The sequence below is a fragment of the Tyto alba genome, unplaced genomic scaffold (assembly GCF_018691265.1).
Source record: "Tyto alba isolate M040663 unplaced genomic scaffold, T.alba_DEE_v4.0 Super-Scaffold_45, whole genome shotgun sequence".
NCBI classification, from domain to species: Eukaryota; Metazoa; Chordata; class Aves; order Strigiformes; family Tytonidae; genus Tyto; species Tyto alba.
The window spans coordinates 35,720,287-35,743,935 of record NW_024881321.1 but is presented as its reverse complement, the minus strand read 5'-3'; the positions used below and the strand labels follow the sequence as shown (position 1 = coordinate 35,743,935).

General features: G+C 46.2%; 1 protein-coding gene across 7 annotated transcripts in view; it reads left to right on the top strand.

Annotated features, from left to right (window-relative positions):
* The window catches only part of CARS2 (cysteinyl-tRNA synthetase 2, mitochondrial), a 47,323-nt gene that overhangs the window by 21,319 nt on the left and 2,355 nt on the right, over positions 1-23,649 (top strand). For 5 of the 7 annotated variants that reach the window (XM_042806113.1, XM_042806112.1, XM_042806111.1 and 2 more), the window contains 7 exons: positions 1,727-1,860; positions 6,178-6,245; positions 9,033-9,099; positions 14,704-14,842; positions 16,711-16,834; positions 18,844-18,942; positions 22,554-22,814. In XM_042806113.1, coding sequence (XP_042662047.1) covers positions 1,727-1,860; positions 6,178-6,245; positions 9,033-9,099; positions 14,704-14,842; positions 16,711-16,834; positions 18,844-18,942; positions 22,554-22,814 — 892 coding nt within the window. The remainder of the gene's footprint in view (positions 1-1,726; positions 1,861-6,177; positions 6,246-9,032; positions 9,100-14,703; positions 14,843-16,710; positions 16,835-18,843; positions 18,943-22,553; positions 22,815-23,649) is intronic. The other 2 variants (XM_042806109.1, XM_042806110.1) reach the window with 2 other exon arrangements.

The window sequence follows — 23,649 nt, the reverse complement described above, 5'->3', positions numbered from 1 at the left end:
CTGTGAGAGAAGTGCATAGGTAAGAAACGCCTATTACAAAATGGCCTATCCGTTAATGCAGTGCTGTTTATAGTCTGCATTTCTTTCTGTAAGAACTTACTTCACTGGGGCTGGATGAAGCTCCTGCTGTGTAAATAAGAGTTGACCCATGCAGAACATTAGTGTAGTAATCTTGGACTGTGAAAAATGGAGAGCTTATTTTGTTAAGTTACCTAAAACATTTTGCTGTCCTAGTCAGCTGTCCAAGGCCCGTTTCAAGCAATACCTACTTGCCTGTCTGTTTCAGCAAAGATCTCAAAGCACTTTAAGCTAGGTGAAATAATTTTGAAAAGTCTTTGAATGGTACTTGGAGGGAAGGTGAATGAGCACAGTGCTGGTCTCTAATGCAGCCCTAGCAGAGGGAACCACCTGCCTGTGACTTAGGTCTGGTCTCCTCTGGAGTTCCTGGCGAGATGGGCTGCTCTTCCTGCCCCTGAGCATTTTGCAGATCCATCTCTCCCCAGCTCTCACTGGTTCTGTTGGAAGAAAAGGCAAGTGTTTGGTGCTCCTTTGTAGATGACAGAAGGGAAGGTATGAGCTGGGCCCTCTCCTGGGAAGATCTGTGCTTAAGCTGGTTTTGGAGCAGGGAGGAGGAAGCAGAGGGGCATGAGCTCAGGAAGTGGAAACAGCCGGTCTTTCTTCCCTCCTCTCTTCTCCTCGTTTTCTTTTTTTTTTTCCTATGCCACAGCAGCTTCTGCAGAGCCATCGTGAACCAGGGTATTAACAAGGTGTCTTGTCCCAAAAAGAGACAAAAATATTAATATCTAGCCAGCTACCAGGAGCAACTTGTTAACGTGACATATGGGAAGACTGTGTGTGTCTGTGTGTACATGCAGGTGCATGCTTGTGTGTGGCTTGCCTTTTATTTTCTACTTGTGTAGACCTAGCTTGAGTGTCTCTGGTTTCTGGGCAGTTAGTGCTGATTTGGCTCCCTGTGAGTAGGTAAGTGTTGTATTTGTTTAGCAGATGGGCAAAATTAATTTATTAACTTGCCCAGCGTGACCTAGCAGAGAGACTTGCTGGAGCAGTGGGCAGAGTGTAGCAGCCTTGACTCCTTGTGTTTCACCAGAAAGCATCTAGGTCTGTCCTACTGCCAGCATGAATACCTTTCTTCCAGCCACCAGTATTTGCAGAGGCCTGTGCCATGCAAGTCCACGGGTGACCTGTGCTGCTGAAGCAGCACTGTTGGGATAAGAGGGATGGCCTAGGATGATCAGAGGCACTGACACTTTCTTTGACATTATAACAACATAGAACTAAGCATTTTCTATCATGACTGTGTATGGTATTGGCCTTAGTTCTTACAGAAAAGGTACAAGATAAAGAATAGTAATACCAAATTTACAGAAATGTCCATCGCTTGGAAGTTGTTAGGTTTGTAGATGACGGTAGCTGATACTGAAACCAGAACAAGGAAAGGAGGTGTCCTGCTTGCCATTCTTTAATCTAAGTTAGAAAACTAATTGCTCCTACTAAAGAGAATTCATTGCAGGTAGGTATGGATCCTGTTCATAGAAGTTCTGCTGCAGTTTTCGTATCCAAGATCTGTGTAAAATCTTGTTTTAATACTGCGGTCATTAAATTGTACATGTAAATTTATGTTGTTTCATCTTACTGTTTTCTGCATTTCTTTTTACAAAAAGCTTTCGTAGTGTTCTGCTTACTGATCAGGAAAATATTGTTACAGTGCAGTGTTTGGAAAGCAGCTGGACATCCATACGGGTGGAATAGATCTTGCATTTCCTCATCACGAAAACGAAATTGCACAGTGCGAGGTGTATCATCAGTGTGAGCAATGGGGGAATTACTTTCTGCATTCTGGTAAGTAAAGTATTAAGCACCTGAGAGGCCTGTACAAATATAATGGCTTGGTTTTTTAGGTTTGGCATTTATATGGTATGAAAACAGATGCATTTTCTCCAGTGACCAAGCTCCTGTCCTCACGAAGTGAAGAAACATAAATGAATGAATCTTGAAACTGTAGGATTAATGTCTTTAGTAATAAAGCAGTTACAGTGAAATACTCCTGAATTTCATCTGAGGAAAACTCCAAATAATAACAGTATATGCATTGCCCATATACAGTGCTTACTCCTAGTTAAAAATGTGGAAAGAAGTTTTTCCTGTAAGTCTCATTCCCTTTTATTTGAGTTTCCTCAAAATTTGAGGTTACTCTTTGTGATAGGCTTTCTTTTTCAATTGTATTTTGTCTGTAACAGTCATGCAGGAAAAGTGTGAAAATAGTTGATGGTTTTTGTATATTTTTTTATGTAGTCCTCCTAAACCCAGAAATTCCTGCTGTCTTAGAACCAGAACCCACAGTATCTGAAGGCAGGGAGTGGAGGTGGCAGGTGAACAGGCAGCTGATCGTAACGTTTTAAAAACATTGAGGACTGCATAAACTAGTCTTGTTCTCCAACATCTCTCAGCACCAGTTGCTTGTGGGATTAAAAATAAATTTTCATTAGCATGCAGAATAAAGTAGCATGTGCTTGTATATATGGTGAAAGGCTTTTTAATCATAATTTTAAAAAATGACATCTGTACTACTGCAAAATAAAAATGGAGAGAATCCTAAAATACATGACCTGATGAATCAACAAAGATCACAAAGATGTGATCCTGCAGATAAATATCTGAGCTGGGATGTTTTGTATGGTTTGAAACGTGGGGAAAGCCTTACAGGCAGACACTGCTGCAGCAACCAACCACTGGATGTTCTGGCTGTGCAATTCCTATATCTGTAACTATTTAAATTCTCCTGAGAAGCTGTTTTTTATCCACCAGTCGCACTACATCTAGTGATGGGTATGAGAAACAAGGTTCATGCTGAAGACCAAGTGAGTCAGATGCTTTGGTCTACTCTGGTCAGGAGTGGCCAGTGGGGTTGCTGGTGGGTAGAGACAAGGAAGCCTGTGACATCTATGGGCTACATAAAGGGTGAGTGCCTTGGTCTTTGGCTCTGTAGAAAAGTGGAGACATGGAGTCTCATCACTGTGGCCCCTTAACCTTCTGTAGTGCTCTGACCAACTTCAGCAGCTCTCTGCTTTCCTAGGGAGCGTGAGTGCCTTGGTATTGGTGTAGCCCATAGATGTCACGGACTTCTCTTCCCCCAGAAGCGACCTTGCTGGCTATGCCTGACTAAACACTGCGAAAAATCTTTTACTTGCTTGGTCTTCAGCATGTGATACTGCCTGGCATTATGTAGAACTGCTCCTTGCTGCCTTTGCACAGCAGTGCTTCAGTGAAGTTTGTGCTGTTCAGCGCTTTGAACTACATCTTTGTCTGATGGGACTAGCACTGCTTCTGTTGATGGAAACCTTGAAATTTGTTCTTCCTGTGGCAGTCATGGTGGTTCTGGGTGGTCAGCTGAAGTCAACAGACAGTCAGGTTCAAGCCTGCAGTCTTCCTTTTTGCTGAACAGTACTTTGTGCAAGATGTCTCTGAACTCTTTGATCTGCTTCGCTGAGTATGAGAGTTGCAGAGTTAAGCCTGTGGTACACTCTGGGAATTACTTGGGCTTTCTTTATATATATTTGTACTGTATGGGATGAATATTGAATTCTTGTTTCAGTTCCCAGTGTAGAGCCTGTTGTAAATCAATAGCAGTTGTCCAGAGGCTGGTGCATCCTCCAGGGTGTGCTTTGCCTCTGCAGTGCTGGGGAATTTTCTGTACTTCCACAGATGCACTGGTTACTGCCTGGTGGAGCCTTCTGTTGAAAACCAGTGAACCTGACTTTTTAAGCTTTGAATTGAAACTATAGGGAAAATATTTTTTGAAACTAACTAAATAAATAGGAGTCATTTTTTCTTAAAAAAAACGACGACAAAAAAAAAAAACCCACATCTTAATTCCAAGGGCAATTTGTACACTGAAGTTCTCTAGGACCTGACAGATTACACTCATTAAGTCAGAAGATTTTGCTGGAGGATGATAGTGTGAATTATTTAGGGCAAATGAATCAGCTTCAGAAACAATTTATTCTGGTAACAGACTTCAGAATTTTAGCAGGCTTGGAATTGGAGGAGCAATCCCCATTAGAGGAAGAAAATCCCTGCACTGGGGATAAATCTTCTTATAAGGACTTTATTTTTAGACTACTTGTACTCTGGGAAGAGTGCCAAGCCAAAGTTATGAAAAACCTTGTACTTTGTGATTCTTTAATGAAATCATTCTAAGTGCTGAAACTCTTGAAGGGGAATATTATTTCAAATTCAGATGTTACCTGTACCTTATTAGGAAAACACATTCAAACCATTCTAAACTTCACTGCCTAAAGTTGAGTAAGTCAATGTTTAGGCACCTTTGCGAAATAAAAAAAGAAAAAAAATCGTACCCAGGCCCTTCTCCTCTCCCAGCAGAAGTTTGTCTGTGGGGTTTCACTTGAGTGGCAAGAGCTGCGGGTGTCCCGTGCCTCTGACAGCCTGAATGTTCTTATTGAAGGCCCCGAGTTTAACCAATGCTGTGGTGAAAATGGCCTTGCTTGCTAGCAGTCAGGACAAATATGATGAAAATGAGGTTTTGGTTTGATTGTAGATTTCTGCTGTAGCTGGTTCTCTGTCCATAGATCTCTTGATTCTTTCCTACTGTCCACAGAGTTTGTTGTGCAAACTTAAATTTCCAGGTGGCCGGGGTAGGACCGGAGGTAGCCTTTTTCATGAAGGATCCCTGCTGCTCTGAATCATTGTCAGAAATAGCAAAGAAGTGAAACCAGATGCTTTTCACATCCATTTACCAGGCCTGAGCATGTTGCTTTTGTATCCAGACAAGTGTAATGGGGATTTTATCCGCTTGTGAAGGAGAGGGGGTTCCAGGCAAGGCTGCGAAAGCAGTGCTACGCGGAGGGTAGCACAAAATTCAGACAGCTGCTTCGGCTGCAGAGCAAGAAATGCCACCTCTTCCACCACCTGTAAAAGCAGAAGCACGATCGTATGTTGTCCGTGCAGAGCACCCCGAGGCACTGGCAGCACTGGACTGCCAAATCTGAAAGAATGAAGAACTCTGATGTGGTATTAAAGAGTAGGAAAAGTTCGTGCTTAAAAATCTGCCTCTAAATACGATTAAGTGCTGGATTCTGCACGTCATGGAGTGGCTGAAAATGGTGTGTTAGTTGTGGGTACTCAGTGATTTACAGGATTATTCTTTTATTAGGAGAAGCCAATTAAGACTTTTAACAACGTTTCTGAAATGATGCCGAGTAGTCTTTTATTGGCTACGTGTTCGGCACCTCTCCAGTGCTGTGAATAATTGATGTTTTCCATCAGCAGTGCTGTGGCTAGCACAGATGAGGCCCGGGAGCATATAGCCAGAGGTTGTTCATCTCCTGTCTTGCTTCAACAGAACCTTCAGTCCTGAAGCCAAGCTCTACACCCTCTCCCAAATGCAATGGAGGTAGCTACTGCCTTTTTCCTGTACCACAACCCTGCAAAACAATGGTCCATGCAGCTATTTAAAGCTCTAGAAATGCTCAGGGATTGCATTTTTAGAATAAGCTGTTTCAAATTGGGAATCATAGCTACATCCCTCCCCCACCCTTCTTTTTCCTCTGTCTCCCAAAGCCTGGAGAAATAGGGAATGTACAAAAAATTCATTTTACATGTAAGATATTTTGAGCCAGCAAAATAAACTTTTGGATTAAAATTAGTGTGACAGCCACCAGCAAGTAATAAGTACAGAAAATTGTTTGCTCTCACATTATAATAGTCTGTAAACTCACTGAAAAGTCTTTAAAGGTCTTAAAATGTTTCTGAAAAGTCAAGAGTAACAGGTAAGGTACATTTCTGTGAAGACTGAAAAGTATTTGCTTGCTTGTTTTTGTCAGTTTATTACCAATTTGGAGCAGGGAGACTCTGGTTTTTTTTCTTATTAATGTGTCTGCCCATGCTAGTGGTGTTTTGTTCTTAAAAAAAAAAAATAAAATTCTTTTCCTCTGTTTTAAAGTTGAGTATGGAGAGGTGTGCAGGACTATAGGCAAAGCTATTAAAAATATGTTACATGTTACATTGAAATGATTGGCACATACCCATCACAGCACGTGCTGCCTCCAGTGTTACCAGTGTCTCAGTGCAGTCTTTCTCATTCACTCCCCATTCAGAAGCATGCTCATTTATCCTGATTATATTTTTTTTTTCTTCTAGGGCATTTGCGTGTTAAAGGAAGTCAAGAAAAAATGTCCAAGTCATTAAAAAACTACATAACAATTAAGGTAATCTGTTTTTGTGATTGAAGCAATGTATGTTTGTAATATGTAAATGCTGATCACGGCCCTTCTTGAGAAAAACTTGGAGTGTGTGCTTGTACTGCAGCAAAAGGCCTGAAGCGGAGTGTTTCTCTAGAGCTGGTGTACCTCTTATTGTCAATCTGGATGTAGAGTTTGCTTGTAACGCTCTCGCTCAGGGCTGGCTTATAACGTGGATCTCGCTCTGCTGAGAGCATTTGTAGGAGCAGCATTTGTGCCCGATACCAGACTTCTGCATTATAGGTTTACAGTTGGATTCGACAGTCTCAAGGGTCTTTCCCAATCTAAATGATTCTGTTCTATAGTGATGGGTTCTTGCCTGTCTGCTTTTAATAGTGCATATGCTTTTGGGACTCTGAAAAGAGCGGATGTTTTAGCTTGTTGTGCACTGGGTGAAATGGGACATAGTGTCAGCATTTTGTCAGGGAGCTGCACTATGCCAGCGGTCTCTCTTATTCACCTTTTATTTTTATATGGTGACCTTGCTGATATGTGAAGAGCGTTGTCTTTTGGTACCCACAAGCCACGTGAATATGTCCTGTTTTACCATGTCTCAAAGTCTTGGGTGTAGCCCGGAGCAGGGCTTCTCTGCCAGGCACGTGGGATACAGCTGTGCTTGGCACTAGGGTGGCTCCCATGGTGGCTGACACCTATTTCTAGAAGTGGGTGACTTCCTTCCTTCAGACAACACTTGAGAAGCTGTTTCAGCACATATGTTCCCCTTTGCCCTCTCAGAAGACTTAATTAAAATCCCTTTAAAAAGGAGTTCAGTATGAGCAGCTTTATTCTTAATTCTCCCGATGCTGTCTGGGTACAGTTAAGCCCTGTCTACCCCAGGAAAATTACCTGTCTCGCAATTTTCACAGAAACTTCCCAAGTCTCAGCAGACGTAGACAGGGTAGAGAAATAACCACAAATGCAACGCATGCAGTTAAAAATAATGTCTAAAAATGTTCCCTTCCGCATCTTCAGTGAGACTTCTTTGTGTTGAGAAAACAAAAACTTCGGGGCCTGTCCCTCTTCCCTTGTAGGTCCACGCTTTTAATTTCTGCCCTTAGACACGGGTAACGGGTACTAATCCTTCCCTGTAAGCGATTTTCAGTCCAGTGAGAGGAAATTCTTCCCATACAGCCTTCTGTGTAGGGCTTAACTTTCAAAATGCAGGAAGTTTTTAACCCGCTCTGAAACAGGGGAGGGGAGGCCCGTCCGGCACCTTCCCTTGGTCCTGCCAGTGGCCGTCTGCATCCCAGGCCGTCACCCGGGCACGGCCGCCCCGCGTCCTCGCATCCAGCTGCCCTGCTTTCCCTCCCCCTTGTCCCCTTCTCTTTTTTATTTTTCTTTTTTTTCTTTAAAAATATCTATTAATTCTGATCCCCAAAATCAAGCACATTGTGATAAAGTATGGCTGAGCATCCTGTTTTGAAAAAGCTGTGATATTTTCTCAGTACTTTGTTTTTAACAAAATGCAGAATTGTTTTTTCTGGTTTGGATGGTTCTTTCCCAAATTTGGATTTATTTACATACTTTGCTCATATCATTCTACCTCTGTATATTGGTGTAAAGCTTCTGGGCACACTGGGTACACTCTGGTGTATAGAGTTTATTTACAACAAAACAAAACAAAAACAAAGAAACAAACAAAAAAACAAAACAAAAAAAACCCCCACAAAACTGAAAAGCCCAAAAACAACAACAAAAAAACCTTCCACCCACCAAAACAAACAATATCACCGTCTATTTCTTGATTTAGCTTGCCCTGATTGCCTCTATTTCTAATTTCACTTGAGAGGAAAAACACTGCTGACACTTTGCTACCTTCAGTGTTCAGTCTGGTGTAATCTGGTAGCAGAAACTAAATTTCAAAATGTGCATCTTTAAGCAAGTGAGACTTTCCATATTTTCTCACATGTAGTGACTTCTCATTAGGTTTTTCTATTGCAGTGGCACTTCAGTGTTACAATTGCCAATTTGCAAAAAAAAAAAAAAAAAAAAGGCAGGAATGCAGTGTTCACAGTTAATCTGCCATGATGTCCAGCCTTGGTGGGAGCAGTTAGAAGTCATTGAATCAGTGTACCTTCCAAGCATTTAAATAGTTCATTATACTATTAGTATGAAGTAATTACACCAGTAGTAATAGTAATAATTTACTATTTACTGTAATAAATTATTTGTAAATCTAGATAAATATCAGGGTGAAATTAATGAGATTTCATAATTAACACTGATAAATTCTAGGATTATTAAAAAAGGAAAAAAAAAAAGGTTTTTTTCACTCCCTGTTTTTCTTCATATTTTAGTCCTGCAGAAAAAGTACACTTATTTTCTTTTTCAGGAAGCCTTTCTTTTTTTTTTCATAAAGTTTGCAAAACTTGGGAGCTGTCCTTTCCTGTAAGATTGTATCCCAGTCTGTCTGGTAATTTCAGTTTGTTTTTTTGGAAAGGTCTTTATACAGTGCATGTTTAGCCATAATTACAAAGTACTTTTCCCTGTCTTATGTTTGACATTGGTGTGTATATTTGTATCTTGTACATATGTATGCACATCTATCTTATATAGAATTAGATTTTTATTTAGTTTTGACTTTAAATCAGTGCTATGATTTAAAGCTTTATGCCTATCTTAAACTACAAAGATGGGTTACTCGTCGTGTTAGTGTCTGAAATATGCTGTGAAACTACTGTAAGGGGCTGGAACAGCTCCTGAAGAAATTTTTTGCTATGATGCTAAAGCTGTCTTTTTGTGGGGGGAGTTTAGGATTTCCTGGAGAAATTTTCATCGGATCAATTCAGGATGTTTTGTTTGCGCAGCAGATACAGCTCAGGTAAGGGGAAAAAAAAACCCTTTTTTTGTTGAGAAGTGCGTGCCATTCCCCACACGCTTGCCGGGCTGGCGGTGTGGGGTGCGAGGGCAGAGCAGGCTCTCCCCACGGTGCCTCGCCGTTCCCCTCCGGCAGGTGGGAAGGTTGGTGGTGCTCTGCGGGGCGGCTCTGTGGCTCTCGCTTAGAAACGCATCTTTACTGAGCACAGGACGTAACCATTTGTCTAAATACCTTCCTGAGCTGCAGTTAATTGTGACTCTCAATTAATTGCGCTTTCAATTAATGAATTACCTCCATCTCTGATGTGCATCTGTTGCAGTCACTTGTATTTCAGTCACGATCAGCTGTTTTTGGAGACGTATCTAGGCAGAGCTTTGCCTTATTCCCTTAGGGTATTGACAGGGGCTTGCTAATAACTTTTTATCTCCCTGCTGTGTTACCATTTTTTGTCCCATGGAGTTACTGAGTGTTCAAGCAGTTCTGTGGTGCATTGCAGCTCGCTTACACCGGCACCTGATAACTTAATGATCATCATAGCCTGGCAAACTGGTCGTGGGGAGAGGTGTGAGAGATGTTCTTGTCAGCTTCCCTGTTGTGGTTTAACCCCAGCCAACTAAGCACCACGCAGCTGCTTGTGCACTTGTTCCCCCTCCCAGTGGGATGGGCAGGAGAATTGGAAAAAAAGTAAAACTCGTGGGTTGAGATAAGAAAAGTTTAATTAAAATAAAATATAATAGTAACAAAATATAATAATAACAACAATAATACTGATGAAAAGGAAGATAACAAAGAGAGAGAAAAATAAAACCCAAGAAAGACAAGCGATGCACAGTGCAGTTGCTCACTACCTGCTGACCGATGCCTGAGCAGCGATCTGTCCCTCCCAGCCAACTCCCCCCAGTTTATACACTGTGCATGACATCCTATGGTATGGAATATCCCTTTGGCTAGTTTGGGTCAGCTGTCCTGGCCGTGCTCCCTCCCAGCTCCTTGTGCACCTCCTCACTGGCAGAGCACGGGAAACTGAAAAAATTGTTAATTTAGGTTAAGCACTACTTAGCAACAACTAAAACCTCAGGGTGTTGCCAACATTATTCTGACACTGAATCCAAAACACAGCACTGTACCAGCTACTAGGACAAAAATTAACTCTATCCCAGCTGGAACCAGGATACCTGTCTACACTGTGCTGTTTCCAGCAGGTAGGTGCTACTTTGAACTGGAAGAGGTTTTCCTATGGATAGCGTTTTTACCAGTTTATTGGGCCTGCCAAAAGCAAATGGTGGTTCCCTAACCACCGCTGGGTAATCTGGCCTGTTGGCTGTCCTGGCATGGTAAGGGGACAGTGGTGCATGGGACAACACCCGTTGTGTTATTTCGGTGGGCCTCTTGCTGCCTCAGATAAAGTACCTCTGTCGGTGTGACTGGGAGAGCCGGCATGGTTAAGGATGCCATTTGACTTCCCTAGTGCCCACCAGCATGCAGTCACTGGACTGAGAAGTCTTTTTTGCTTATTAATACCTTGAGCTGTTTGCAGGAGCCACCCATCTGATCTTTCTGGTGGAGCTTCCCTCTCCTAAGGCAGCTGAAGGCATCGGGAATGCTGTGTATCCCTGAAATATTCCAAAGCGTGGGATAGTAAAGAGACCCCTGGTTATCAACTGCCGACCTCCACCGTGGTAGGAAGGGCGGAATGGATCCAGGTGGGAGGCTTGCTGCAGAGCAAGCCCCGGTTTGGAACCGAAGAGATGGGCAGGCAGTAGGGAGCACCACCACCCTGGGGTGAGGCGCTGGGATGGGGACATGCCTGGCTGTTTCAGGCTGGTGCCACAGGACAGTGGCACACCTGGCTGTTTCCTCTGGGTCTCTGTCAGGGGATGAAATAAGTTGTGCACGCATAAGTGGCTCCCCAGCTGCAGCTCGGGGCACTTGAGGGTCTTGAATAAATGTGTGTTTAAAACAAAAGAAGATAAAAGGCTGACACCTACAACACTATCATATATATGTTTGTCCTGTAAACAAAAGCCAAATGGCTGACAATTTCTAAGCTCCCCTCAGGGTGAGGAATGGAGCCCTGCAGCAGAGGACTGCCTCCTGCCTTCTCAGCTGCACGCCAGCTGGCTGCATGTGAACCTTTGCAAGGAGGACGTGACCCTTTTTGCCTTACTTCTAGGTTAAATGGCTACCTGTGCAAACATAGGTGACTGATGAAAGGATGCGATGGTGTTATGTCATAGTATAGTGCCAGTCAGCAGGGAAGGATTGCTTGAAGGTCTATGGTGCTTGCCACCTCCTCCTCATGGGGCAGGGTGTGGTGGTTCCCTGCCCTGTGAAAAGCCAGAGTCAGTCCCTGCTGAGCCAGGTATTTACTGTGCAGCCTGTCAGTTTGTCTCCCTTCTTTTAATTTGCTTTGGTCTAAAGATAAGTTTACTGCACTCTTTCTCGTCTTGCTGTCTGCTTCCTAAGTATTTTTATTAGAAGTGAGATCCCAAGCACCTTCCACTTGTTCCTAAAAAGGTTTTCATAGCCTAAACCTGTTGATGATGGTTCCTGTCATCGCTGCCTGCGAAGGAGGGCCTTTTGTACTTGCTAAAATCCAGGTTTGGGGGATTGGGTGGTGTTACCATGCTTGTTGGATTGAGCCCGTAAAAGATCTTCATAGGCATGGGGACGAGGACAGTGCCTGGCAGTTGGGAATGGCTCATGCTTGGTGCTGTGGCTACGAGGATCTTGGGCTTGGAATGGGCCTTTTTTTGTGGTCTGGGCTACCCCCCCTGCCTGCGTGTGTGCTGACAGGCACCTGGGGACAAACGTGACTCCGAGGACTGGAGGGGCACATGCAGGTTGGTACTTGTGTTTTGTGGGTGTGGGGGCCCCTCCCGTGGTGGTCACTGTCACAGGGAGGATAAAGCTGGATGCCTTGCTCTTGGGAAAGAGGAGAAAAGTCAGAGGGAAGAGGTTTCGATGCAGGCCATCACCCTTCCATAGCATGTCTCTGCAGGGGTTCCCTCTTCTCCATGGTCCCCCTCTGCCTGCTGAGGCTGGTGGGGTGAAGCTGCTCGGGGTTGAGCTAAGCTCTGGAGGCAGTGGTGGTGATCCCGGCCTTCTGCTTTGGCTGATGCCTCTGGCTGTCCCCTTTTTGGCCTGAATCGCCACCTTTCAGCCCCCCCAGGGCTGTTGGGAAAAGGTCTTTCCTAGGCGCCACAGGCAGCAGCGTGGTGCCCCACCACCAACGTGCCTGCCAGGCTGCTTCTGGGTGCAGCTTAAAAGGAGAGGTGCCGTCTCTGAAGCCCTGTGGGACCCCGTTGTGAGGCACTGCTTTTCCTCCTGCGTCTCATCAGCAGGGGCTTTGCTTCGTGCAGTTAGGTGGAGGGGCTGTGAGCCTGCTGCAGGCAGCGGGGCTCTGTCCCCAGAACGTTCTCTCCTGGTCACCAGAAGCGCTGCGGTGGTTTTGTGAACCTGAGTGAACTGTTAACGTTTCGGTCCCTTTGGTCTTTTAATTACTTGTCCGTGCTAATGAACATATGTTTTGTAATTTGATGATGTAGCGAATGATGCCCTCGGTGGCAAAGGAGGGAAGGGGTAGGGAGTATGGTGAAAGGCTGATAAAGCCTGGCTTGCCTGTGCCATGCTGTGGGTTTGCAGTGCCTGCAGGCGGTGGTTTAGGAGAATGCTGTGAACTGGGGAAGAAGAATGGCTTTAATCAAAGCGGGTTTCATCAGGATGAACTTTCATCAAGTATTCCTCACAGAGTCCCTGTAACTAGGGTAATCAGTTGAGTAATCTTAGTGGATATGAATGATCTCTTTCAGGATCTCACTGTTTCCTGAAAGTCTGTACATAGTTGTTTTTTTTTTTTTTTTTTTTTTAAAAAAAACTCAGTAAAGCTTAATTTTAAAACCGGTGTTAATGAAGCAATGATGCAGAGTTGTAATTGCACACAAGTGGAAAATCTGACAAATACAGGTCTAGACTTATGCCTTAGTTATACTGGGGTAAATCTTATGGAAAGCCTGTTTAAACAGTTAGGCTTCTTTGGGATTTAGGCTAACAGAATCGAGATCAGGTCTCACATCTGGCTGCTTCTGCCCTCTTAAGTCTGTCCCCTTGCTCAGACTGTCTGCTCTAAAGAGTCTGTGCCTGGGCAGCATTGGGTAATTGCACAAAGCAGTCGGCTGTAACGTGTGCAGGACCAGAAGTGAGATTGCTGTGGAAACTACAGGTGATGCTCAATGCTGATGAGATTAGGAATATGCTGCAAACTGTAGTTTGGATGTACCTTGGTGCAGAGGTCAGGCATAAAACCGCAAAGCAATACTGCGCTGGCTACAAATGGCGCTTTAATTCAAATAATCAGCTCTGGTGTGACATGGGAAGGAATGTGTTTAAACTCAGGCCTGCCCTTGGTGGACACAACTTCCACCAAAGTCGGGTGAGCTGTTTTGTCTGGGGTCTGAGTGCTCCTCTACAGAAAACCGTGCATTACTGGGCAAATAAAAAAATTGCCTCTTGCTGATGGCAGCTCGCAGTAAGTGTGACAGGGAGCCAGTCCAGCGCCTGCGCTTCTGAGGGCAAAGGCAAGGTGAGAGGTGCGTGCTTCACCCCACGCCAGCAGAGGTGGGTGCTGACAGTTCCCAAAGCAGAACTGCCTGCCGAAGCTGGAGTCCTGAATGCAGCAAGGGTGTCCGTGCAGATGGGTACCGTGTCCGTGGCGGGGGCTAATGTTGTCTTTCCTGTTGGTGGAAGAGGAACACTGTAGGGTTAGGCTATAGCAGATCTCATCATAAAGCAGAGCTTTGCTTGGAATGCAATGAGTCCTTTACCTTGAAGTTTTATCTTTCCTTCCAGTGACCATAAGAGGCTTAGATATATGCGTGTAAGTTGCACGTGATGAATCCCATCTCAGACATGCCCTTAAGAATTTAAGCAATTTGTATTTTCTCCAAGAGTCACCTTCGAAAATTGATGTGGTCAGTTTAGCTTTGATAGCGTGAGGGAATTATATCTAGCGCAGAATCTAGACTGCAGAATTTTAGATCCATCTAGATTTTATGTGCTGGTGAAGCAGCCCTTTAACTATAAGTGCCTATATTCCTCACAGCGTCAGTGATGAGGGTTAGGTCTCTTTTGGAGGTCTCTAGATACAGATCCACATCTACCTAAGTTAGCGTAGGAACAAAATTAGGAGTGAAATCAAAGGAATGTATTGCCAAACTTAAATCTGGGAAGATACTTAGAAATATATGCAATCCAAAAGTTTTGGAGTAATACCTTCACAGAGAGATTGAATAACAAAAAAAAAAAAAAATTTAAAGTCGAGTAGTTACTGCTTCAGTCAGCTTCCAAACACTTTTTTGAATCACTCTAATACATCTCCAGTAGGTTATACTTTGTAGTGTGTAATGATTGTCTTTTATATTGATTTAATTCACCTAGTGTGCATGAAGAACGGAGTTTTTAATTAAATGTGCAATTAATGGTAAGAGAAGTTTGCTATGGCAAATAATAACAAACTTCTCTTGGAATGACTTTGTCTCAGAATGTTGTTCCTATGTATGACAGACTACATCCTCTCTATCATAACGCCTGGATAATTTTTTTTCTTAGCAGTAGAATTTAGTGATGAAAGCATGGATGATGCAAAACACATTCTTCACGCAATCTCCTCATTTATTAAAGATGCGAATGCTTATATAAAAGGACAGCTGGAATGTGACTCTGTTAGAGAAGACGTACTGTGGGAAAGGTAAGTGCACCTCCTGTATCTTAAAGATTGTGATTATGTGAGCAGTAGTTTGCTGACAGGCTCGGAGGACTGAGCGCTGTAGTGTTCTCAGTTCTGTTTCAAAAGCAAGATGAGAAAAAGACCGAGAATCAGCCCTCACCAAGGGCAGTTTGTGGGGTTTTTTTTCATCTTTTTGTAGCCAGCTGCTTTTCCTCGTAGTCTGCTATACTTAGTTCATGGTGTTTTTAAAATCCATGTTATTTATCATGTGCCTGTCCTAACACAGGCATCTTTGCTCCTCTTGAGTGATGTAGAAGGCAAAGCCATGACTGCAGTTGTGAGACTGCCTGGTTTGTAAGTAGAACTGTACGTTAGTGAGTGAATAAGAAAGGGGATGACAGGAAAGTAATGTGACTTGGGCACGTGAGCTTGTAATCAAGCTGGCTGGCACTGCGGCGTGCAGCAGGGAGAGAAAGGGTTACTGAGAAACTGGCCAGGGGCAGAGATGTCCCAGGGAAAGAAGAAATTATGGTGGTCGTGACCCTGACAGTGCCGAGAATCTTCTTTAGAGTCCCTTAGAGAAACCAGGAGAGAGACGTGCTGTGTGTTGGGCGCAAAGCGGAGAAGACAAAGCGCAGGGAGTGCCCCGGAGCTCGGGGCGGGAGGGGTGCTGAGCACCCTGGTGTACGTGCAGGCGGGTCCGAGGCGTGGGATCGGAGGGGAAATGGCCCGTTCTGTTGGGGAGCTTGTGGCTGCACAGACTAGGACTTGAGGGGCACTGGAGTGGGTTTACACGGAGGTGGAGTTGAATTAAACTGGTTGCGTTTTGCAAAAGCAAGTCCTTCAGCAGGAGGCTGCAGGGAGACCTGTTGGTGAGAGATAAGGCTGAGAGACGGGAGGCCTGTGGGGAAGTTGAAATGGATTGTCAGCGGAGCACCTGTGGGAGGGCATAATTTGTGTATCCGTAGATTTTAAAAACAACCCAAATGAAACAGGGCTCTTAATCAGGAAAGAGGAGAGGGGGAAGCTCGCAGGGAAGAGTGTTGGGAGGAATGAGTTAGGGCAGCAGCCATCTGGTATCTGAGGGGAGGCAGGCGTTCCAGGCAAAACCACTCAGAAACAGGCAAAACCGAGTTCAGGAGAGCCCCGGGGGCTGAGGTTCCCCAGGTAACCCTGCTGCCGGAGCTTCCTTGTGAAGCAGCACCCTCGAGGCCTGGCTTGCCTGCAGGCTGCCATTTGCCGCTGCTGTGTCCCCGGGGGACAGGGGCGATGAGTGCCGGCTGCCCGCTGGCTTTCGGCCCCGCCAGACCCTTCCATCCAGGCCAAGGCGAGCGGAGTCCCGGGGCTGGGGCTGTGGGCTCGCCCGGGGAGGGAGGAAGAGGTGCCCGCTTCCGAGCCAGATCCTGCCAGTGGGATTCCTGGCCGGCCCCGAGTCAGCTCCGGGCGCCGGAGTGGTGCGCGTGGCACGGCTTTGGAAGAGAAGCATGCTGATAGCATGAAAAATGGGCTGCTGGAAACAAAAAAAAAAAAAAAAAAAAAAAACCAAACCCCAAACAACGAAATCTTTAATGTGCTTAATATCAACCTCACTTTCCAGCTGTGTTTTAATGAGTAAGGCGAACCTTGCTCTGCCATTGCGGGTTCCTGTGATTAACCACGTCTTTATTGAATGGATGCAGCACTTTGGATTTTGGCATGCGTCAAGTTTTCCCCTCCGCAGCTGAAAGATGTATTCTCCCTGATCAGCGTAGCATCGCTCATCATAGGACAGCTAGGAAGGAAAGGACAGTGTCCTTTCGATGACTCCCTCTGGCTGAATAATTGATGAATTCAGCGTACTGCTGGCATCTTGTTTGTCTTATCTTAAACGTTACCTTTTCTTCTTGAAGGCTAGCCAACACAAAAGTAACCGTGAAGGCTGCGTTTGCAGATGACTTTGACACCTCCAGGGCTGTTGCAGCAATTATGGACCTCGTTCACCATGGCAACAGACAGCTTAAGGCTGTTACTAAGGTAACCCATTAGGATACAGAGATCAGAAAATGACAGCTGTCCACTGTCCTACTGTTTAATGCAGACAGATTAGTTTATTGTTCACGGAAGAAACCAGCAGAAACAAAGCTCCATAAATTGTTGACCTTAGTGGTGCCCATTTGTCCTGACCGTATCGCAAGAACTGTGTACAGCTATTGTCTTGTGCTTCGTGTCCAAAGGATGTTTCTTTCCTGCTGCCCTGTATTATTTATACCTAAGGTTTTTGAAGGGCCTGAAGCCGTTGCGGCATGCTGCTAGTTTCAGTGCTGGTTTTATGTTCTTACCCTGCTTCTTTGCTTAATACCCATGCACAGAAATCAACCTAAATTAGGAAATGGGCGGGGGTGGTGGTTGCTGCAGGGGCTTTGCCAGGCGGTCCCAGGTGCAGGAGGCAGTCCTGGTGGTGAGTTCAGCTTTGGGGACTGACTGGCTTCTGCCGTCGGCAAATTATAACTGTGGCCTCAGCATGTCTGCATGAGTCTGTCTTCAGATGGCTTTTGGCAAATCGAGACTCTGTTAAGGTCTCTCAGTGTTGACACAAAGGAGGCGTCTGGTATGGACAAGACGTGAGCAGTAAACACAGTCTGAAGCACTTCTGGGTCCCCTTTTGCCAACAGCTCCCTTCCTTGCTCAAGGCGAGCAGCTCAGCCGAGTTGCTGTGCTCCTTGATTGCTGGTGTCATCGCGTCCACCATGTTTGTGCTCTAAAAGAAATGTTGAGTACGTTGTAATAACTGGTTTTAAGAGAGAATTAGCCTGGTGGTTTAGAAATCCTGCCGCCTCCTGGTCCTTCTTTGGTGCTGGCTTTAAATCCTGTCCTTAGCATTATCTTTACAAAATGACTGAGTGAATCCCTGACCCAAACCAGTTTGCAGCAGGGGTCTGTACCAGCATTACCACTCCTAAAGAGAAGTAGCCTCATTTTGTCAGTCATTCCTTGTTTCCCCTGAATTCCTTTTGTCAATCTTCTTGTTGAGCATTGGGTTGGGGTATTTGCGGGGCAGCTGATTTGGGTTGCAGTGGTGGAGCTTTTCTGGGTGCAGCCCAGCTGTCTGAGCATTACCTCTTACTGACTGTGCACATAATTTTTTTTTTTTATTTATTTTTTTTTTCCCTTAAGAACTGTGAGTAAATTCACATAAATATAACTACTCATTCCTCTCTTTAACCTTCTCGCCATGCTTACCTTAGTTGGCACGTTCCTGTTTCTTTCCCTCAGCGGTCAGCTTCAGCTCCTTTCTGTTCAGATCTTTTGCAAATTTTAGGTTATGGCTTATCTCAGGCCCTAACGGAAATGTCGGATGAAAACCAGTACCAGCTGCTAATTTGTTTGTGTATGTCATCATTCTCTTTTAGTCAAGGGTTAGTCCCTTAAATTGCTTCTCAGCCTATCATTTAATCTTGATTTTAATTTATTTTTTTTCTGAACTAAATATGGAGGCAAGAAAGAAATACATGTATTCTTAAAAACACTATTCTTTTGCTGCTGCTGGTGGTTGCTGGTGCTACCGAGGCATGACAAAATGCTGTAAGCTATCTCAAAGCAGTCTTCATGTTGCTTAAATCAATAAGACACTAAAAAAGGAATGGGGTGGGGTTCTTTAATAATTTATTTTATAGGTGCCCTTGAAGCTGGGATTTTGTTCTTTTATTTTGTTTTCATACACACAGCCCTTTCATGCCCAGAAGTGCTATTTTTAGGTCTAATTTACTGTGTGTGTGTAATGCATGGCAGCTTCACACATCTCTTCTTCTCGCTGTGCATGCTGGTAATAAGCGCTTCCCCTCCCCCGTTTACTTAAATCTTTTCCCTTTGTGTTGTGAGGTGCTTTTATATCTCTGTAAAAGTTCCCATCTGGGCAGGTGTTACTGGTGGAGGTAGATCTATATAATTAGTAATAGTTTCCCATGTGGACTAGGCTACAGAGAGATGCTGAGTTCTGTAATATGTATTGACTGGACAATCTCTTTTGAGTGTTTTTTAAACAGGATGCTGGATCTCCTAGAAGCTCTGTTGTGTATGGAAGCATTATTTCCTATATAGAAGGCTTTTTTAATGCCCTTGGGATGTCCTTTGGAGAAAGGCAGGTACGAAACATCTCTTCTATGTGTACTAGTATGTAGGAGCAGCACCAGCGTTGCTTTATAGAAGGCTTTCTGAAAGCGTCAGTTAAAACAAAGTTATTTATGGTTTTAGTGTACTTTTCTGCACCGCATGGGGTTTCTGCTGTGATGTCTTCGGAGAGCATGTGAGCAGGTGGAACAAAGTGTGGGCTTTTTTCATCTTGGAGGTACTCCAGTGTGACTTCTGCCGCAATTCTGCTGTGGAAATGAAAGTCTGAGGAATGAAACAAGAAGTTAGCATTGGAGGCCTTTACGTTGGTTCTGTTAGGTGTTTGGCTTTCCCCTGGCTCTTCCTTGTCTTTCTGATGGTCGCACCCGGGCTGACTTCAGGAGCCATACGAGTGTTTGTGGTTGTGACCTCCGTGCCCAGCAGGAGCCAGGGTCCAGCTCCTCTGCAGAAGGCCGGGGTGCGGAAAAAGGGGCTGCTCTGCCCTGAGCTGCGGCAGGGTGCGGGGAGGGGGGGGGTGGCAACACTGGAAATAGCTTGTATATCCTCTGCTGCATGGAATGGGGAGGGGGAAAAAAAAAGGAGAGAAAAGCTTAAAGCAAAGTACTGCACAGGGAAGGGTGATAAATTCGGAGGACAGATCCTGATATATGGAAGGAGAGCATTTAAAATGACACGAGGTGTTGGAGACTAGCAGGCTGTTCTGTGCTCCCCTCCCGGTCGAATCTGGAGCTGAATACCAAGAAGCTGAAAACTTTGTTTAGAGAAACTGTTCTGCAAGAACTGCTTTTGGGGAGGGGGATAAGAGGGTAAGAAAATGTAAATAACCTTATTCATCCCTTGAAAGTTGGGCAGTACAGCAGTAAATGCATTTATTTACCTTGCCTCTTTGTGGATTTTCCCGCAAAATTTTTTTTTAGAGCAGCAGTTGGATGCGATTTGGCTGTGTGTTGCTCCTCATAACCTGTGGTTTGTCATGTTAATTTTTAGTGGTGTACTAAACACTTCCGTTTGTCTGTAAGTTGGATGGCAAAGTCATTCCTCCCGCTTCTGGGCTGTGCGTGTGCAGGTGCCCGCTGCGTTTCTAGTTTTTGCTGAAACAAGCGTCTGAATGCTTTATCTTCTTCTGTATGCTGTGCTGGTTTCTCTGGGGCAGCAGGGTCAGCAGAAGATGCTGGTGCGAGGTCGGCAGAAAGGAAGGAGCGGCGCGTCAGACTCCTCTCTGTCCCTCTGCTCTTTCAGCTCCCAGTAAATGAATCAATCAAAACCTTCACCAGAAAGGTCCGTGGGCTGCCGCGAGCTAGTGAATAAAGCGGTGCCGGGATTGTCCTCCGACCTCGAGACCAGCCACAACAGCTCCGTGTCCAACCTTTCTTGCCCCTTGGCCAGGTGGCCGTGGGCACGCACGGTGCTGGGAGCAGTCCCTGGCCACTGGTCCCAGCACGCGAGCCGCCCGGGCGAGGGCTGGCTGGCTCGGCCGCCGCTCTGCGTGTTAACAGATCAGTGTAGAGGCTACGGGGAGCGGGGTTTGGGCCCTCTTCATCTGGACGTTTGCATGCAGCCTGCGGGTCCGTCGTGCTCTTGGGACGGGATTCATCTCGGTTAATTAGCCTTACGGTGTAATGAGGCTTCTGCGGTAGTTGGTGGAGAGAGAGGCACCTGGAAGGGACGGTTCATCTTCTCTGGTGGTTGTACGGACTAAGGCTGCCTGCCTCTCTCTGCACTGGCAGGAGGAGGAGCCTGGGCGGCCACGGGCAGGTAAGATGAATCCGCCTGAAAAGAGGGTGGAAACGGTCATTGTGCCTTTTTTTAGAGCTGGGGAGCAAAAGTGAGCGCTTCGGCTCTGCCCAGGAGTGCTGTCTTGTGGGTGCAGCCAGGGGCAAAGAAGTGATCATCTGTGGGGTAGGCAAGGCCCAAATTTTGATGTGAAACTACTTATGAGCTCTTTTGGGTTGATTGGTGCTGCAGGAAAAGAAAGTGGAGATCAGCCCTGAGAGGCCACACGGTGTTTTATGTGGGAGTTGGGTCGGTTCATCTCCTGAAGCTGCCCCTCTTGCCTTGTGTCGTGGTGGGGTGCCTGCCTTGAACTTTCGCAGTGGTGTTTGTAGAGGCGTGTTTCTGGGTCCCCTCATCCTTTACTTTTCCTCTCCCTCCTGTATTTAAGCATTTATCCTGCTCTTTTGCCTGCCCCAGGTTACGCTGGAACATTTCTGGCACTTAGATTTATTACCTTCTTCAATCTCATAAACTTTTTCCTTAGTACGTTTACATGTTTTGAAAGTTTGGGGGGTTTGCGGTGTTTTATGATAGTGGAGAACATTGAGCATCTCACGCTTTATCTCCAATAGCTTCCCCCTCACCTCCTCCTCCTCCTCCTCTTTGTTTGCTTCAGTCAGTGACCTCTGAAACTACTCCCTTTCATTTTCATCCTGCTGTTCGGTGACTAAATACAGTCCCCTCTGGCTTTAATTACTCAGCTGCTCTTCTGCTCCCAGTCGAGCGTCGCTGCCAGCAACTTTGCCCCCCGGCCTTGGTGTGCTTTACATTTCATTTCTCCGTTGTCTGCTTCCCCCTTCTTGCGTCTCAGTGATAAAATACCGCAATGGCGTTTTCTCGTTTGTTGCCCCCCTCAGGAGTTTGTCTTTAATGAGAAACAGGGATGGCTTCTCCGCCGAGGGGAGCGGGAGCCTGGCTGTGCCAGCGCCGGGGAGCGGCCCCTTCCCTCTTCTGCTAGCACCTGAGCTCCCGGCCCGGCAGCCATCGCAGTGGGGCTTTTAAAGGGGAGCTGGGCCGTTCCCTTCCCGTGGCGTCGACCAGCAAGATTTCTGCCAGGGCAGAGGAGGCTGAGGGAGCTCGGGGGGCCGGCTGCGGGAAGGAGGGGGGCAGGCGGCGGCGGCCAGAAAACGCCCACTGTGTGCGGTGGCGGCTGCTCCGTCAGGTCGTCTTGGGTGGCTGAAACTTTGGATGAGGCGGGTCAGATAAAAGCGCTGTGGATTTGCGGAGGTTCTCTGGAGATGCAGGGAGAAAGGGCAGTCTAGAGACTAAAAGCCAAAATACTGATTTTTATTTTTTTTATTTTTTTTAACACACACCCCCCCCCCCCCCCCCCCCCCCCCCCCCCCCCCCCCCGGTTTGTGTTTCCTGAAGGAGGTCTGGAGCTCAAAGGCAGAGCAAGGGGCTGATGCGCGCGCTCGCCCTACAGATGTTTAGCGCCGAGGGGCTGTCTGAGCTGGCGGCCGGGCTCCCTTTGCTGCGTGGGATGGCTGCTGCCAGGCCTCTCCTCCATTCATTTGTCTAAGCCCTTCGGTTTGCGCACGCTGCTGGCACCTCAGAGGTTTCCTGTGGCGATGAGTTCCACAGTTGGGTTATGGAGCCTGTTCTGTTCACGTGAGGGCCCTCCGCTCCAGAACAGATGCTTTCCTGTGTAGGAATACACTGAGCTACTTCCAAGTCTGACTCCACTGTAACTTCTTGTCTAGCTTTAGTGAGATTGTGACGTTTTAATTGTAGCAATATATGAAAGATGCACAGCCAGGAGAGGTGATGAGGCCTCAGTGCGTGCTACTGAGTTGGGGTTGATTTCGACATTGCTCTCGGATGCTTGGAAAGCAGCCTGTTTGATTTCTAGGTGGCTCTGAGAGGAGACAATTCTGCTGTGCTCTCCAACGTCATTGAGGAGCTTGTAAGGTTCCGGGCGAAGGTCCGTCACTACGCGCTCGCTCTGCCGGAAGCAGCAGACGCTGTGCCCACCGAGGGGGCCGCAGGGGCCGCAGGACCGACACGAGAACAGAAGGAGAAGAGGCAGCAGTTAATGCAGGAGAGAAAACCCCTCCTGGAGGCTTGTGACAGTCTGCGGGGAGACCTCGCTGCTTTTGGAATCCACATAAAGGTAGAAGACAGTGGCCCTCTTTGAGACCGTCAGTCATTTGTTTGGTTGGGGTTTTTTGTGTTTTTTTTTTTTGTTTGTTTGTTTGTTTGTTTGTTTTTTTCTAAGGCAACACTGAATTTTGCCCTTCGTGCCCCCTCCGGCAGCTTTGGTGGTTGTGCCCTGCTCCCTGTACCACCGCAGTAGCAGGAGGTGGAAGTTTAGCCCTTGCCTGCTTGTCCTGCTAGCCACCCTCCGCTCCCCCTCAGCCTCCTGTCTCCAGGCAAGCTCCACCTACTCCTGCAGTTCCGAAGGGTGTGCTGTTTAGCCGTTGAAAATCCCCTGTTATTCAGCGATCCCAAAGTTGCCCAAGTTCAATCCAGAAGGAAAGGTATGAGTAACGCGTGCGATCTTTAAAAAGATTGCAGAGGAACTGGAAAGCAAGCCGAGATGGCTTCTGCAAGCGATGCCTTCCCTCTACCCTCTCCACCTTCCCCCACCAAAGACGGGAAGTCTTCATGAGAAAGCCTTTTCTTCTACAGCAGCTCCATTCCCAGCTGTTCCTGAGCCATAAGTAGTTTGCCTGATTCCTGTACCGCTTCTCTCTCCACCCTGCTTTCTAGTTTTAGCCTACACTTAACACCACTGTGCTTTTCCGCTACCACAACGGTGCCTCCTGCAGAGGAGAAGTCCCTTTGCTGGCTGGCTGCTCCTGGTTTTAAGGTGCTGCATTCCTACTCTAGCAGGTGCTGCTTCTTCCAGTTCCTCTTGCTTCACCGCCCTTCCCACCTCTGCTCCAGCCCTTGTAGGGTCAGCGTTGCTCCTTCTGTGCAGAATAACCCTCTACTTTCTCTCCAGT